Consider the following 15,980-nt stretch of genomic DNA (forward strand, 5'->3'; position numbering starts at 1 on the left):
ACTACTCGTATCGTCTAACAAATAAGACAAAAAGATAATTGGCAACCAATTCTATATACCTTGACACTTCAATCCACAAGAGGGTTTCCAAGACCATAGTCCAGAAAACCAAGCAGAATCTCCAAGTTTGACATTAATAGATGCTGATTCACCTTCACTTTCAGAAGTCTTTTTAGCCTCATCAAAAGCATCAAACGGGACTGGAACACCAAGAGGCGATACAGGAACCGTTAGAGTTTCTGATTGAGTCGCGACAAGATTGTTAACCATTTCCAAAACCTCACTCATCTTTGGTCTTGTTTTAGGGTCTCTAGACAAGCACTTGTTTGCAATCATTGACAACTTTATTGCAGCCTTCAGTGAGTACTTACCCTCCAGTTTATTATCAACTATAGAAGGGAAATTCTTGTCATCTAGCTTCGGTCTCACCCATTCTAGAAGCTTCTGCTCACCCGTGGGTCGGTTTCTATCCATTGGACGCCTACCCGTTATGAGCTCATAAAGAAACACCCCGTAACTCCATACGTCATTCTTGGATGTAAGACGTCCCGTCTGTATGTATTCTGGAGCCGAATATCCCATTGTTCCTACTACCTGATCATATTATTTTTTGGAAATTTACAAACTTCAAGATGTAATAATATTTAGTTCTTAAATTTATATTATGTTTGTTTACCGCGGTTGTGACATGGGAATATCCTTCTTTAGGACCTAACCGCGCCAATCCAAAATCCGAAAGCTTAGCGTTCCATTGATCGTCTAGTAGAATATTTGAAGATTTGAAATCTCTAAAGATAATCTATGAAAAGAAAACATGTTGTAGGGGTATGGTACTAAACCCGGTTTTACGACCCTAAATTTATTATGTTTGGCTTATTTTATTATATGGACTAATACAATGTTATTGGGCTGAGGGGGTTTTGTGGAGGTAACCCTAACTGGGCTAGGCCCATTAGGGTACCATGATGGTGGCCATGAGGCTCTCTATATAAGGAGGTCTCCACCTCCTTATTAAAGGGTCATGCTCAATAAGAGCCACCATCATAACCATTTTTGTGTCTGTAAACAAGAGATCCTTGAGATTTCTTAGCAGTCACCTCCACACCCCCAAAAGGCCATTGCAGATCTCAAGCAACCGGAGAAGAAGATCAAGACGTGGTTCGTTCATCTCGACATCCGTGGAAACATCGTCATGGATCAGGTCAGATTCATTTCATGTTTTGACATTGTAGGGGTATGGTACTAAACCCGGTTTTACGACCCTAAATTTATTATGTTTGGCTTATTTTATTATATGGACTAATACAATGTTATTGGGCTGAGGGGGTTTTGTGGAGGTAACCCTAACTGGGCTAGGCCCATTAGGGTACCATGATGGTGGCCATGAGGCTCTCTATATAAGGAGGTCTCCACCTCCTTATTAAAGGGTCATGCTCAATAAAAGCCACCACCATAACCATTTTTGTGTCTGTAAACAAGAGATCCTTGAGATTTCTTAGCAGTCACCTCCACACCCCCAAAAGGCCATTGCAGATCTCAAGCAACCGGAGAAGAAGATCAAGACGTGGTTCGTTCATCTCGACATCCGTGGAAACATCATCATGGATCAGGTCAGATTCATTTCATGTTTTGACATTGGCGCCATTCGTGGGACGGCAACGAACTACACTTCGATTTTCGTCTCGGTTCTCAGATCTCTCCCAAGAAAAACCCAGATCTGGAAGTTTACAGAAAGAAGCTTCAAGACTTGTTCTATTAAAGCTCAAAAAGATCCATAGATCTAAAAGAGGCTTCCAGATCTGTGCAAAAATGAGGCTGAAAAGGATTTGTAAATCCAAAAAAGAAACTACCTGATTCGGATGATCAAGCCTCCGGATCTGTGATGGTTTTAAATTCTCTCCGCTCCGAGCTTCAGATCTATCTAGATCTGATTTACAGATCTAGATCTGGATTACAGACCTGGATTTTAGGTTTAAAATTACAGTCTAGATTACGGAGACTTCCGCCACCATGCATGCTCGCCAGCGGGTCACCATTCCGCCGACATGCGTGAGCGCCCGTGGAAACCACCGCGGAAACCACCGTGTGGGTTTTGCGCAAAAGACTCGCCGCCATGCATGCCCACGCAACTCTCCGCCATGCATGCGCGCCCGCGAGTCACCACTCCGCCGCCGTGCATGCGCACTGCCAAGGATCAAGCTTCGCCACCATGCATGCACGCCCGCGAGTCACGACTCCGCCGCCATGCATGTGCAAGCCTGATTTTGATTTTTGCATACATGTTTCACACTTCTTTTTATTAATTTGAGCAATATGACAACATTATATTGACATCAAACTAAAAATAAAACGAAGTAAAACATACATGCGCGAGCTTGAAGCTCAGACGCGTTGACGAGTTTTAACTCTAAAACGTCAGGGCCTTAGACCAATAATATGAGCCTTAGCTCAAATTACTCATAGCATCCATCCCACGTATTGCGCAGCTGGACCATAACATACCTAAGCACAACTAAGGCAAAGCACATGCCAAAACATAGTTGTTGAGGTTTCAGGTCGGGGCCGCGCATGGGATTATAATGGATATAGGCCGAGTAACACATACTGACACGTAAAGGCTAAAAAACTATTCATAATCCCCTATAATAAATGCACGATAACGTCGCGCAAAAGAGGAATAACAAATGCCAAGGCGCGTGTCAGCATATTCAAAATATCGCAAAATAGCTTGAAATATGACAACTATTAAGGGGTACTTAATAATTTCCTTACAACCTTGTTCAAATTTCAATGTGTAAGCATACCTTATATTCAACAAGCACACGCGCGCGCCATCGCGCATGTGCCACCATGGTTCGATGTACCGCAATCACACATGCGCGCTGGCGCCGAGCACCGCACCACCGCGATCCAACACCAACCAACCACGTGCATTGACGATTCGTTTTAACCAAAGGGATGGAATTACGCGCAACGCTCGTGCAAGAAAAGAAAAAGAAAAAACAAGCCCTATTGAAAAAGCAAACTAGTCTAATATCTATCTTATCTCGCTCGCGCGAGACAAGACACATTAGACCCGGGGGGCTTGAAGGGGGTATGCACCCGCCTTAACATCGAGCGGGGCGGGTCAACCCACAAAATATAGACGAGGCTTAAAATCAGGATGTCATGAAGACACAAAGCCAAAACCTATGCGCGTGGCGCATATCACATATGCTCACGCATCACATATGCTCACGCATATCGCATATGCTCATGGCGCATATCACATGCTCACGCATCACATATGCTCACGCATCACATATGCTCACGCATCACATATGCTCATGGTGCATATCATATGTTCACGCATATCACATATGCTCATGGCGCATATCACATGCTCACGCATATCACATATGCTCACGCATATCACATATGCTCACGCATCACATATGCTCACGCATCACATATGCTCATGGCGCATATCATATGCTCACGCATCACATATGCTCGCGCATCACATATGCTCGCGCATCACATATGCTCACGCATATCACATGCTCGCGCATCACATATGCTCGCGCATATCACATCTGCGCATGGCGCATATCACATCTGCGCGTGAGAATAAAGTAAAGACCTTGCGCAGCCCCGGGATAGGCGCATAAAGGTCGCGCGTAAGCGACACAACAAATGAGGAACAGTCTAATCCAAATCAGGATAAGGACAACCATGATTCTACTCATCAGACGAGACAATAGTCTAATCCAAATCAACAAATGAGTCACTCTCCACTCATCAAACAACCTTCCAGAAGGTATCTTTTAAGGAATAAAGACTGTGCTGGTGTTGACAGTTGCCAATGAAGGGTGGACAACTCAGCAAAGCCCATGTGCCACCACGTGATGGCACAGGGGTCAGGTGAAATACCTTGGTCAGAGAATAATCAATGAAAAGCACCAGGTGTCCTCAGTACACGTGGCGCGAAGCAATAGGAGGAGGCCAAAAAAAGGCCATAATTGGGTCTGAGCCCAATCATTGGAAATCATAATACTATAAATACCACACCACCTCAACAGTTGATCGCCACCGTGCATGCGCATCGCTAAGCAACTCCCGCCATGCATGCGCGCTCAATCCTGCGCCAGGTACGCGCGCTCAACTCCCGTCATGCATGCGCGCTCAATCCTTCGCCATGCATGCGCGCTCAACTCTCACCATGCATGCGCGCTCAATCCTGCGCCACGCACGCGCGCTCAACTCCCGCCATGCATGCGCGCTCAATCCTTCGCCATGCATGCGCGCTCAACTCTCCGTCATGCATGCGCGCACCGCAGACAAACACTCCGTTAGGCGAACACCGATCACCGCGGATCATTATGAACGCCGCGGGTCACCTATGAACATTCGCAGGTCACTGATGCAAGTCAGTGGATAAAAACGACGCGGCACGTGAATGTTACAGGTTTTCCAACAAAAAGGAATTACTTTTCAAAATCTCAAAAGGGCCCCTAAACTTTTGCCATTATATTAATTATGATAACAAAGTAAGGGTTTAGATATTGACATTCTACCACCCTCGGGTTACTACAAGTATGACAAGGAAAACTCCCTCAATCAGGAAAGATGCTCGTGTCAGAGACGTGGAATACTGGTAGCCAAATCCCAGAACGCTAACAATAGCACATGCTTGGTTACAAATTCCCCAAAACACACAGCTATGCACCAAATACTAGGTTGGGCTCACCTCATAATTCGCCTATGGGAGACGTCCTAATTATAGGTGGGGAATCCTTACAAACCCAAACGGCTATAGCGCCAAACTTAAAGGTTGGGAATCCTCATAAACCCAAACGGCCACGCGCCAACGTAGGTTGGGCACACCTCATAATTTGCCCGAGGATGGGAACCATGCAATACATCCACTTTTAGTTGATATGTTTTTGCAGGTTCGGCTACGAGTCGCACAAGCACCTGTGACATTATTATTATTATCTGGCCGTTTGTGCCTCCATTATTATTTTGAAGACAAGCCGGGATAGTCATCCTGCGCAGAAGAGGCCCTTGTGGGCCAGTCATCATCATCATATTATAGCTCGTAAGTCGCCTCGCGCGCAAGCTTTATTATTTTTATAGCTCGTAAGTCGCCTCGCGCGCAAGCTTTATTATTTTTATAGCTTGTAAGCCGCAACTCGCGCATGCTTCATTATTTTTAGCTCGTAAGTCGCCTCGCGCGCAAGCTTTATTATTTTTATAGCTCGTAAGTCGCCTCGCGCGCAAGCTTTATTATTTTTATAGCTCGTAAGCTGCCTCGCGCGCAAGTTACATTACATCATTATCGAGACGCGCACTCTATCTTTTATCAGGCCCCGCGCCACTATTGTTATGATGCGTGCTATATCTTATTCATGCTAGTGCACCATCATTATCATAAGGACCACAACATGTCACCATCATGGAGAAAACCTCCCAAAACCCAAAGACAATAAAGACAAGGCCGAAGAAAAGGGAAAAAACCGCCTCATGTCCTTACACACCTTATAAAGTCCAGCGCTCCACCTAAACGCTTGCACGCCTAGGAGCAACACTGGACTTGGGGGGCTTGTAGGGGTATGGTACTAAACCCGGTTTTACGACCCTAAATTTATTATGTTTGGCTTATTTTATTATATGGACTAATACAATGTTATTGGGCTGAGGGGGTTTTGTGGAGGTAACCCTAACTGGGCTAGGCCCATTAGGGTACCATGATGGTGGCCATGAGGCTCTCTATATAAGGAGGTCTCCACCTCCTTATTAAAGGGTCATGCTCAATAAGAGCCACCACCATAACCATTTTTGTGTCTGTAAACAAGAGATCCTTGAGATTTCTTAGCAGTCACCTCCACACCCTCAAAAGGCCATTGCAGATCTCAAGCAACCGGAGAAGAAGATCAAGACGTGGTTCGTTCATCTCGACATCCGTGGAAACATCGTCATGGATCAGGTCAGATTCATTTCATGTTTTGACACATGTAAAGTGACAAAATTAGTAGGTATCTAGGATATAGGTCTGGTCTGATCATACCAATATATTTGCTATGGATGAGATTTTACTGGATATGGTTATTACTAATACAGCGGTAGAAAAACAATACCTGAAAGTCCATTCCTTCATGTAGATATGCCAATCCACGAGCCACATCTTGAGCTACTTTCAACCTCATAGACCACGAAAGCGGGGTCCGGGATCTAGCAGACAAATGATACTCCACACATTTATTAGGCATGTACTCGTAAACCAAAAGCCGTTGGATTTCCTTTTCATGATCTTCCGCGCAATATCCAACTAACTTAACAAGATTCGGATGCTGAACGATTCCAAGAACATTCACCTCAGCCACCCACTCCTTATGCCCCTGTTCCATCACAAAACCAATATTACGATCAGCACGAATTCAAATCATACCCCTAAAATCAAAACCAAGATTTTTAAATAAATTTTTAAATAAAAGTTGCCTGGAATCCTCTTTTGCCAAGCTGCTTGACAGCCACTTTGATATCTTGATTCTTGATAGGATCTTTAATGGTGCCAATGTATACAGACCCGAAACCGCCTTCTCCAAGCTTTACGGAAAGATTAAAGTTCTTGGTAGCCGATTTAAGCTCGGTGAATTTGAACTCTTTAAGATTACTTGGCATTCTTGAGAAACTAGGATAATACTTGGACTTCCTTAAGTTTTCTGATCCAGATGTATTATAATCATTAGATCCAGATTTTAAGGAATGAACTGTGCTTACTTCTGCTGGTTCTTCCTTGTCTCCACAGTAAGGAAACTGAAACCATCATATTGTTGTCTTGCCTATGAAAACCAAAAACATTAAATAAGTCAACGTTGGATTTGCAATTAATCTTAAGAACATGAGATCTAAGTGGAGAACTAAGAAAAAAACATATGAAGTTACCTTTAAAAAGCTGAAGATTGGTAGAGACTAGAGATCAACTATTTGTTATTGAAGAAAAAGGTAATAATGAGATAAGTAAGGACAGGATGATGCTAAGGCAAATGAAGAAGACAAACATACAGCAGATGAAAATGGCAAAGTTGGTATTAAAAATATTATTTATTAATTTAATAATATGGGTGATTATCGTTTTTGGTGTTGTGATTATTAATTATGAAAAAAGAGAGGAATGGGTGCATATATAGCATGTTTATGTATTTAAATGTGTGTTCAGATTGACATATCGTGTTTTTGCATTTTTAGTTGGATTTAGACGTGAATAATGTTGTAAAAGTCGCTAGGCGGTCTCTAGGCGGCTGACCCGAGGGAGTACTCGGAGTACTTGGGGAGTAATCGGAGAGTACTCGGACATGGTAAATATAAAGAAAATTAATATTTGGTTATTATATATATGTTAAATATCATAAGTTTACTAATATTTATAACAACATAGGTGAATATCAATATAAATAAAAGAAATACAGTTTTAAATATAAAATATTTTAAAAATTACTAATCATTAATTGAAAAAATGATATTTGTTCTTTAATATTATTGAAATAACAATTATGTTTTATTTTTTTTGAGTCAAAAATCGGTCCAAGTTCACCGATAAGATGTAATTCTGGCTGAGATTGACCACATTTAACCGATTCTTTGTAACTAGGCGGATTTACATAAACTCGCCTCGGTGACATACCTTGTAGCGAGTACTCGGAGAGTACTCGGCCTTGTAATCCTACTTTTACAACATTGGATGTGAAATGTATTTTTAGTTGGATATAGGTTTGAAATTAGAGTCAAATTTAATAAGATATGAATATTAATGTGTTATATTTGGACTCTTATTTATTTACTGTTGTTGATTGGATTTGGAATCGAAAACTCGGATTCCTCCTTAGAGCTTGTGTTTAAATAATAACATCAACAACACATGTTTTTGACGGGGCTGAGGTTAAAGGGAGACTCTAACATGGTCATATGGAGGAGTGAGGAGACGAGAGAGACGGTTAAAGTTCGTGTACATATGCAAATACTGTTATTGAGAATCGTGAAAAATTTTAGACAGAAAGGGGAAAAAATGGAAAATTTAATGACAACCTCCATATCTAGATGCTACGGCAAGTAAAATGGCTGTCAAATTGTCACTTTTTATTTAACCACTGCACATAATCTTACATGAATGAAGGACAAAGGTTGATTGATTAGATTTTGGTCCTTTATGTTGTTACAAATTATGGATTGGTCCTTTAAAAAATTTGACTTATAGTTATTGTTATCCTTTATATAAAAAGTTGTCTCGGTTTTAGTCTTTGACACTAACCTCTATCCAAAATTTCAGTTATGTTTATGCCCACATGTGTCTGATATATACACAATTTTAATTGAGATTTTGAAATTTGAAAGAATGTTGATGTAAATGACTAAAACTGAGGACACTTTTCATATAAAGATAGTAACTTAAAGTCACTTTTTAAAGACCCAATGACAACAATTGCAATGTAGTAAAAAGTTAGTGATAAAGAAAGAAAGAAAAACATTCAATCTAAAAAATATTTTTCAAAACACTTATTTAAACTAGTTTATTGCTTGCGTTTCATGGCGAGTTCGTAAGAGTTAAATATAACCTAACATGTAACCCGACTTGCCTTAAACACTAATTATATTTGGGTATTAGTATTTAAATAATAACTATTATAAATATGCATTATTATATGTACTAATGCAATGAATTAAATATGCATTAATAATAGTGGTTACAAAAGACAATTTTATCCTTTTAAAAAGTTTTTATTACTTTAAAATCCAAAAATTCATAACATACCCTCTTTAAAATGCTTTATATATAGTTCTAGTGGGTGATCTGTGCTTCGTGACGAGTTCATAAGAGTTAACTTTAACTCGTCCAGCCTTAAACACCGTTTACATTTGAATATTATTATATAAATGAAAATAAATATTATTGGATACAATATGATGTAATGAATTAAATGTGCATAACTTAATCTAGTGATTTAAATATGCATAATTAAATAATGTATATTAGTTATCAGTAGTTGTGAAAAGGAATTTTACCCTATAAAAAATCTTTATTACTTGAAATGTATAAATATTTATATCTATACAATAATGTAAAACATTTGAGATATGTAATATAAAAACTTTTTAAGTCTAAGAATTTATAACATTTGATTTAGTGCATTTGATGCATATAGTACAACACCTGATGCAGTCAATTTAAGTAATAATTTTTTTTTCTACAGGTAAAATATTCTTTTATAAACACTAATAATTAATATACAATATTAATGCATATTTAATTCACTACATTTACTACATTTATAATGCACATTTAATAATGATAATAATGTTACAAGTATATTTTTCTAGTACATTTTTCTAAAAAATTTAAGACATGTTACAACTTTTTGACCTTATGAGTTTTATATTATTCTATTTTTTTTGAACGCCGACTTACGACAACCCACAACCGGCCAAGATGTGTTGTCTGAGCCGGGCCCACATCTTGAACTCCGTTTGGTGACGAAGCCACACCCCCAACCGGAGAAACCTATCTCCTTAGCCGGCCAATGGCACCACAACCTCGACAGTCGATAAAACCGGATCGGAATCAAGAATCGAACATGGGACACCCTGGTCTTCTATCCTCTACCTAGACATTGGGGCAAGCCCCTGTGGTTTATAATATTCTATTCATATGTTACAATACTTAATGCATTTACTTTTATTAATCATAAGTTTTTAAATAGGTAAAATGGTTTTTTAATCATTAACCCACGACATTTATATCACTGCATTGGGTATAATCTATACAAATCTAAATCTGCATATTTATATTTATATTATAATTAAAATGCATTCAATCTTATACTCACGTAGCAAAAACATACAAGTATTTAAGCAGTTTGTACAACTTTGAGAAACATGATGTTGCCACATTACTGGTTGTATTCTGTGTGTGACCTCATTTTGTTCCTTCATAGCTGAGATAGAAAAAGAGGGACGCTAGAGAGAGAGACTTTCGATTTGTCTATTGTCTGTCTACAGGATAGAGTCGATGAACCCTAAATTTTCATCCTGATGTTGAAATAGGGTTAGACACAGAGGCGTACAGCCTGCCATCTCCATTGTCTGTGTCTGGCTCTCCGATGAGCGCCGTCTGCCAGAGATGGTGCGAGCTCGACGGTATGACAAGCCACCATCTCCGATGAGCGTTGTCTCTTTAATCAGGTTCACGATTGTTGTTTCCGGCTATTCCTTATATCCTATTGTGTTTTGTCGTTGGTGCATTATAGTGTTAGTTGTTTCAAGCCTAAACTTGGTTGTGTTTTTTGATGAGTCTTTCGGTTAGATATTTGTTGTAGGAATTTTGATGAAATCATCATCATCATCATCGTACTCAGTATATCCCACCAATAGCAAAGCTATAGTAGGGTCTGAGGAGGGTAAGATGTAGACAGCCTTTAGCCATATAATATTGTTTGCATTACAAATTGATTATTGTTTTTTTATTTGACTTTAATTTACACTTTTCATGGACTGTGCAGATTTGATTAACATTTCAGGGCGAACTGGATTCCAGCTTTTACCCGTCGTTTGTAAGAGCTCGAATAACTTTAAGATCACCAAGAAACTCACCGTTAAGAAGGCAAGTCTTGATTTGGATCTTATTTGTACTTTTATTGAGATTCATAGGTTTCAACAACAATTGATATGGTGAATCATAGTCCAGCCTTTTTCCCGTTGTTATCATAGCTGAACAACTTTAAGATCACCCGTGAAGCTGATCACCACAAGGATGGTTGGATTTTGTTGATAATTTGCTAATTGCATTATATAGTTAATAAATACGATTGGCTTTGTTACTTGGGGTTAGGCTGCATATGGTAGACTATGGGTCAGATTACAACTTCAACACCTGCTCTAAGATATTATAACTTTATAAGTGTACATTTGCATAGAACAAATTGAATCTGTATTTCATTATTTGTTGTAGAATGATACCAGATTGCATAATATGGTTTGGTCAATGGTATTAGAGCTTACTGTATTAGCAAGATTTGAAACTCATCTAGGAGAAACAAAATTACAAAACTACAAGATAACTATTGTGAGTTTCAAAGATCACTCGAGAATCAAGATTGATGAAACAATGGGTGATTAAATGCCTTGATCAAAGAATCCAAGTCTGTATGTTGCATACTTTATGTGTTTCTATATTATGTAACTATTTATTAAATCTACTTTTAATAAACATTAGAAGTAACACTTTTAGGTATCTTAGATTGTCATCAAATACGTGACATCAACTCGGCCCGCAGCAAAGCGTGGGTACGGTTACTTGTTCTTATTAAAGATAATAAGTTGCGACACATGTCACTTAAAGATTTATTCACAGCCTAAATTTCTCAATCAAACTATTCTTCTATTTTTAATTAAAACACATCTATCTATTCTAATAAAATACTACTTAATTTTACCACTTGTCAATTATATAGCTCTTCTCATTTTTTTTTCAACCTATTTCAATTATGATCCCTTAAATTTAAATCATTTCAATATACGAATTCAAGTTTATTTTTTATTAAAGGTAAAAATCCTAACCGATTCATTCATTAACATTAATGACGAAATAAGAAAATCTTAGCATTGAAGTTACATGCTTGTTAGAATAAAATTTTCAAGTCACATGTAATTGCAAATTAAAGAAAGTAAAGGCGCATTATTATCTAAGAATTTGGATTTGTATGGTAATAAACTACAAATTGTTTTTAAAGCGAGATTCAAACAATAGTGCATAATGTATTATATAAGATTGGTTTCAGATTTTGATTTAATATTTTCTCATATGTATTTGAACTCAGGAAAATGTGTATTTTCTTTTTTTTTTCCGAACATTTTATATAAATATTGTAAACATAGAGAATATCTATTACATAAATCTTGGTGTTTAGGTTTAATTAATTGATTGACTTTTTGGGTAATATAAAAGGTTTTTAGCAATAAAATGTCAATATTTGGTTTTCAATATTTTCTTTCATAGCTCAGACCAAAATGTTTCAAAACATATATTTTATAACTTGATGTATACTTTTTTATACATTTAAATATGTATATCTATTTTAATACGCCTTATAATACAAATTACTTAACTAGAAACATTCAAATTCAAAAATTTAAACCAAAAATATGTTTCAATCCCATTCATTATTTTCGCTTTTCAAAAATTATTTAGGATATTCAAACCTGGATTCATAGAATATCGTTTTGTTAGGTTTTTACATAATTTCAGTATTATATTAACTTATTAATTTTATTCTTATATAAATACAACGAATTGGGGTTATGTTAGTGTTTTCTGTGGGTTAGTACATAATTAAAGTATTTATTATGATTTATATTCAAAATAATAAAGTTATACATAAAATTTTTAAAAAATTACATTCATATGAAATGAAACAAATCGTCTTATTATATTTTAATTTCGGTTATATGTGTTGTTTGATTATACCACCTTTAATGGTAAAATATAAAATAATTAAAAATTTGTCATACACAAAATATTAATGACAACTTATATGTAATATGACTTTGGGATAACCATGTTTTTTCGGATAAACATAAACTAATGATCTCAAATGACATAATATTAATTGTTTAAAAGGTATGCTATTTTATGTGTATGAATATTTTTTTCGGTTAGTTTCATGGATATATTTATCATTATTTAAGGTTGGTAGTTTGGTATGTACTTGAAAGGACCTAATTTGTCACACGGACAACTATATGTGGCTACATCAAGAGTTACAAGCTAACTTATATGTTACCTTATCAAGAGTTACAAGCATATATAGACTAAAGATTTTGATTTTAATAAATAACGTATACCAATCAATACAACAAATGTAGTGTATAATGAATTTTTTACTTATTTATAACATATTTGTGTAACCTTAGTTATTTAATTTTTACAATTTTAATGTAAATTATAATTGTATTAACAATATATGATCATTTTGTTACTGAATTTTATATAATGATTAGAGTTTAAAGTTTTCATCAATTACCCGTGTAATACATGGGCCTCAAACTAGTTTATGTTAATGTAATCAAAACATATCAATACATCTTTTAATCAAATAACTAATTATCTAAATTGGGATTGAAAATATGCAAGTCTTTATGTCAATGTAATTAAAATATTTACATATTTAATGAAATCATATCTACCTTTTTTTATTAAATCAATTTATATACACTTTTGAGTGTGTACTATTAATATGGTAAAATTTAATGAACAAAATTTATAGTTAAGACGAAATATGTAAGAAGAAATTATATAACATTCACTCAATCTCATGGATCTATGGAGTTTTCATTTGTTTCTTTTGAAAGTGTAATACAAAAGTGTGTTTTATAATGTTGATTTTATATCTGATGTACTATTTTTATGTCATTCCTTTTCATCTTTTGTTAGTTTTCGCCATTCTATTAAAAAGTACAACTTATAATGTTGATTTTATAAAATACAAAAGTGTGTTTTATAATGTTGATTTTATATCTGATGTACTATTTTTATGTCATTCCTTTTCATCTTTTGTTAGTTTTCGCCATTCTATTAAAAAGTACAACTTATAAAATTACTATTTGAATTCTTTTCGTTATTATGAAGAAATTGTAAATACCCAAATATTCGGATGAATATTATATCTATAAATATAGTTTGAACTTATAAAACAATATAATTATTTGATAAAATATAGTTTTTTAAATTTAATTATTTGATTTCTATCAATTTGTTGTATATTTTTTAAACATCCGTGCATCATACGTTAAAGCAAGTTAATAATAATATTATTAAGTGCATATTCCAAATGAAAAATTATTTTTTTTCCTAAAATGAACCTATATGAAATATTAATAGATTCAAAGTATGTGATTCAAAGCTAATCCCATATCAAACACGCTTTTAATATATCCGTCCCAGATGTTTTAGGTATAATCACGTGGCCTTTTGTTTTCCATCCTTACCGGTGTGTGTGTTCCCCGTCATTTTACGCAGACACCCATCTGGTATCTGAATAGATTTTTCAATAGAGATATTGTGAATGAAAATTGTAAACTAAAAAGCAATAACATTAGTTATTTTATATAGTGAAGAGTAATATAGTGTTCACTTAAATCAACTGTAAAAATTCAAAAATATTATATGTGCGTTAACAATATCCTGTATGACAAATAAGGAATAATATAATATATTATTACAATTTGGACATTTGGATATCATCATGAATCATGACTCCTCACCACACAGTCACACAACACAACACACATACTGAAAACCATAAACTCCCTATTTATGTGCAGCAGATAAGTCCACACATACATCATACTTGACAGTTGAATTCAATGGGAACCTCAGTAAATACACACATCAACAAGTACGCTCTTGCCTGTGCTCTTTTGGCCTCCACCAACTCCGTCCTCTTGGGTTACGGTAACTATCTTTCAATACCCAAATCATTATATTAATCTGTTGAAAATTTGATTTTATAAAGAATGCCCACCAACTGTTCGACCAAATGTCTGACTGCAGATATCGGTGTAATGAGTGGAGCAGTGCTATATATTAAAGATAACTTGAAAATCTCATCAACCCAGATCGAAATACTTGTGGGTTCACTGAACGTTTGTTCTCTAATCGGATCTTTCGCCTCCGGCAAGACATCCGACTGTATCGGCCGCCGGTACACCATCGTCTTGGCCGCAGCAACGTTTTTCATCGGAGCATTACTCATGGGCTTCGCTACCAGCTTCGGTTATCTTATGGCAGGAAGAGTCGTCGCCGGAATCGGAGTTGGGTACTCGTTAATGATCGCTCCGGTGTACACCGCGGAGTTGTCTCCGGCGGTGACACGTGGCATGTTAACTTCACTCCCTGAGGTTTTCATTACTGTTGGGATATTATTAGGATACATCTTTAACTACGCATTTTCGGGTTTACCCTGAACAGGTCGGCAGATAAGAATATTTGTCTATCAGTAATCGAAATGACATTAGTAGGAATATAAGCCGAAACGTCTCCCGATTGGGTTTCAACTAGAGGTGCACAAACCGGTTTTTTTGGCCCAGAAAAAAAACCGGTTCAACCGGTTTTTTTCTGTCAAAACCCTAACCGGTCTAACCGGTTAGGACCGGTTTAGAAACCGGTTAGAACCGGTTAATAAACCGGTTTTTTTATTAACCGGTTTTTTTTATTAACCGGTTTTTTTTTTTTTTTTTTTTTTTAAATTTCGCGGTTTCAAATACGAATATTTGTTTTTTATATTTTGTACTTAATGAAGACCATTATTTTTTCACAGTATAAACAAACCGGTAACTACAAGGCAAACCGGTAACTACAAGGCAAAACGGACTGACCGAAGCCATTCTTTGCTTTCGTTGTTAGGGTTCTTTGCTTGGAAGATGAGTATGAGTGTGTGTTGGTGAATGTGTTTTCAACAAACCAAAGATTAAAAACACATAACTTTCATTTATAGTTTTTACATTAAAAATACAAACATTAAATCGTTATCGCATATTCGTAACTCAAAAATACAAACATTAAATCATTAACACTGAAGAAATCTCTGCCAAGAACTGTTGTTCATGATTTAACTCAAAAATACAAACATTAAATCGTGAACTAGCAGATGCTCCTGTTGTTCCCAATCGCAGTTTGTTCATGATTTGCCTCCATGTTTGCTGTTTCTTTAACTAAATTAGAAAAATCCAAATCAACAAGTAAATAAGAGCACATATTAGGAAAAAGAATGCTTAGACACGATTACATGAACAACTTGCTGTTTCTTACTCATGATTTGCCTCCATGTTTGCTGTTTCTTTAACTAATTTTCTTCGCTACCCGATCCCGAGCTATTTCTTAGGTAATCGTCGTACGCGGCTTCTTCATCGGTCATTGGTTGAGTGTGTCCTTCATTGACCTCGTCTTC

The 15,980-nt window shown here is 36.3% G+C and overlaps 1 protein-coding gene and 1 pseudogene across 2 annotated transcripts in view; one reads left to right on the plus strand and one right to left on the minus strand.

Moving 5' to 3' along the window:
- Positions 1 to 6,807, minus strand: LOC143553716 (serine/threonine-protein kinase PCRK1-like; the record flags this gene model as incomplete). The annotated part of the gene is made up of 4 exons (XM_077043648.1): positions 1 to 594; positions 677 to 799; positions 6,120 to 6,380; positions 6,481 to 6,807. Coding segments are annotated over 4 exons (1,254 nt in total), but the record flags the coding sequence as incomplete, so codon positions are not given.
- Positions 6,808 to 14,353: 7,546 nt separating this feature from the next.
- Positions 14,354 to 15,980, plus strand: part of LOC143553717 (polyol transporter 5-like) — a 4,870-nt pseudogene continuing 3,243 nt past the window's right edge. Inside the window, exons 1-2 of the transcript XR_013138881.1 lie at positions 14,354 to 14,485; positions 14,585 to 15,001. The product of XR_013138881.1 is annotated as a polyol transporter 5-like (transcript). The remainder of the gene's footprint in view (positions 14,486 to 14,584; positions 15,002 to 15,980) is intronic.

The sequence above is a fragment of the Bidens hawaiensis genome, unplaced genomic scaffold (genome assembly GCF_021521415.1).
Source record: "Bidens hawaiensis isolate Kalapana, Puna unplaced genomic scaffold, B.hawaiensis_p1.1 tig00017353_1, whole genome shotgun sequence".
NCBI lineage: Eukaryota > Viridiplantae > Streptophyta > Magnoliopsida > Asterales > Asteraceae > Bidens > Bidens hawaiensis.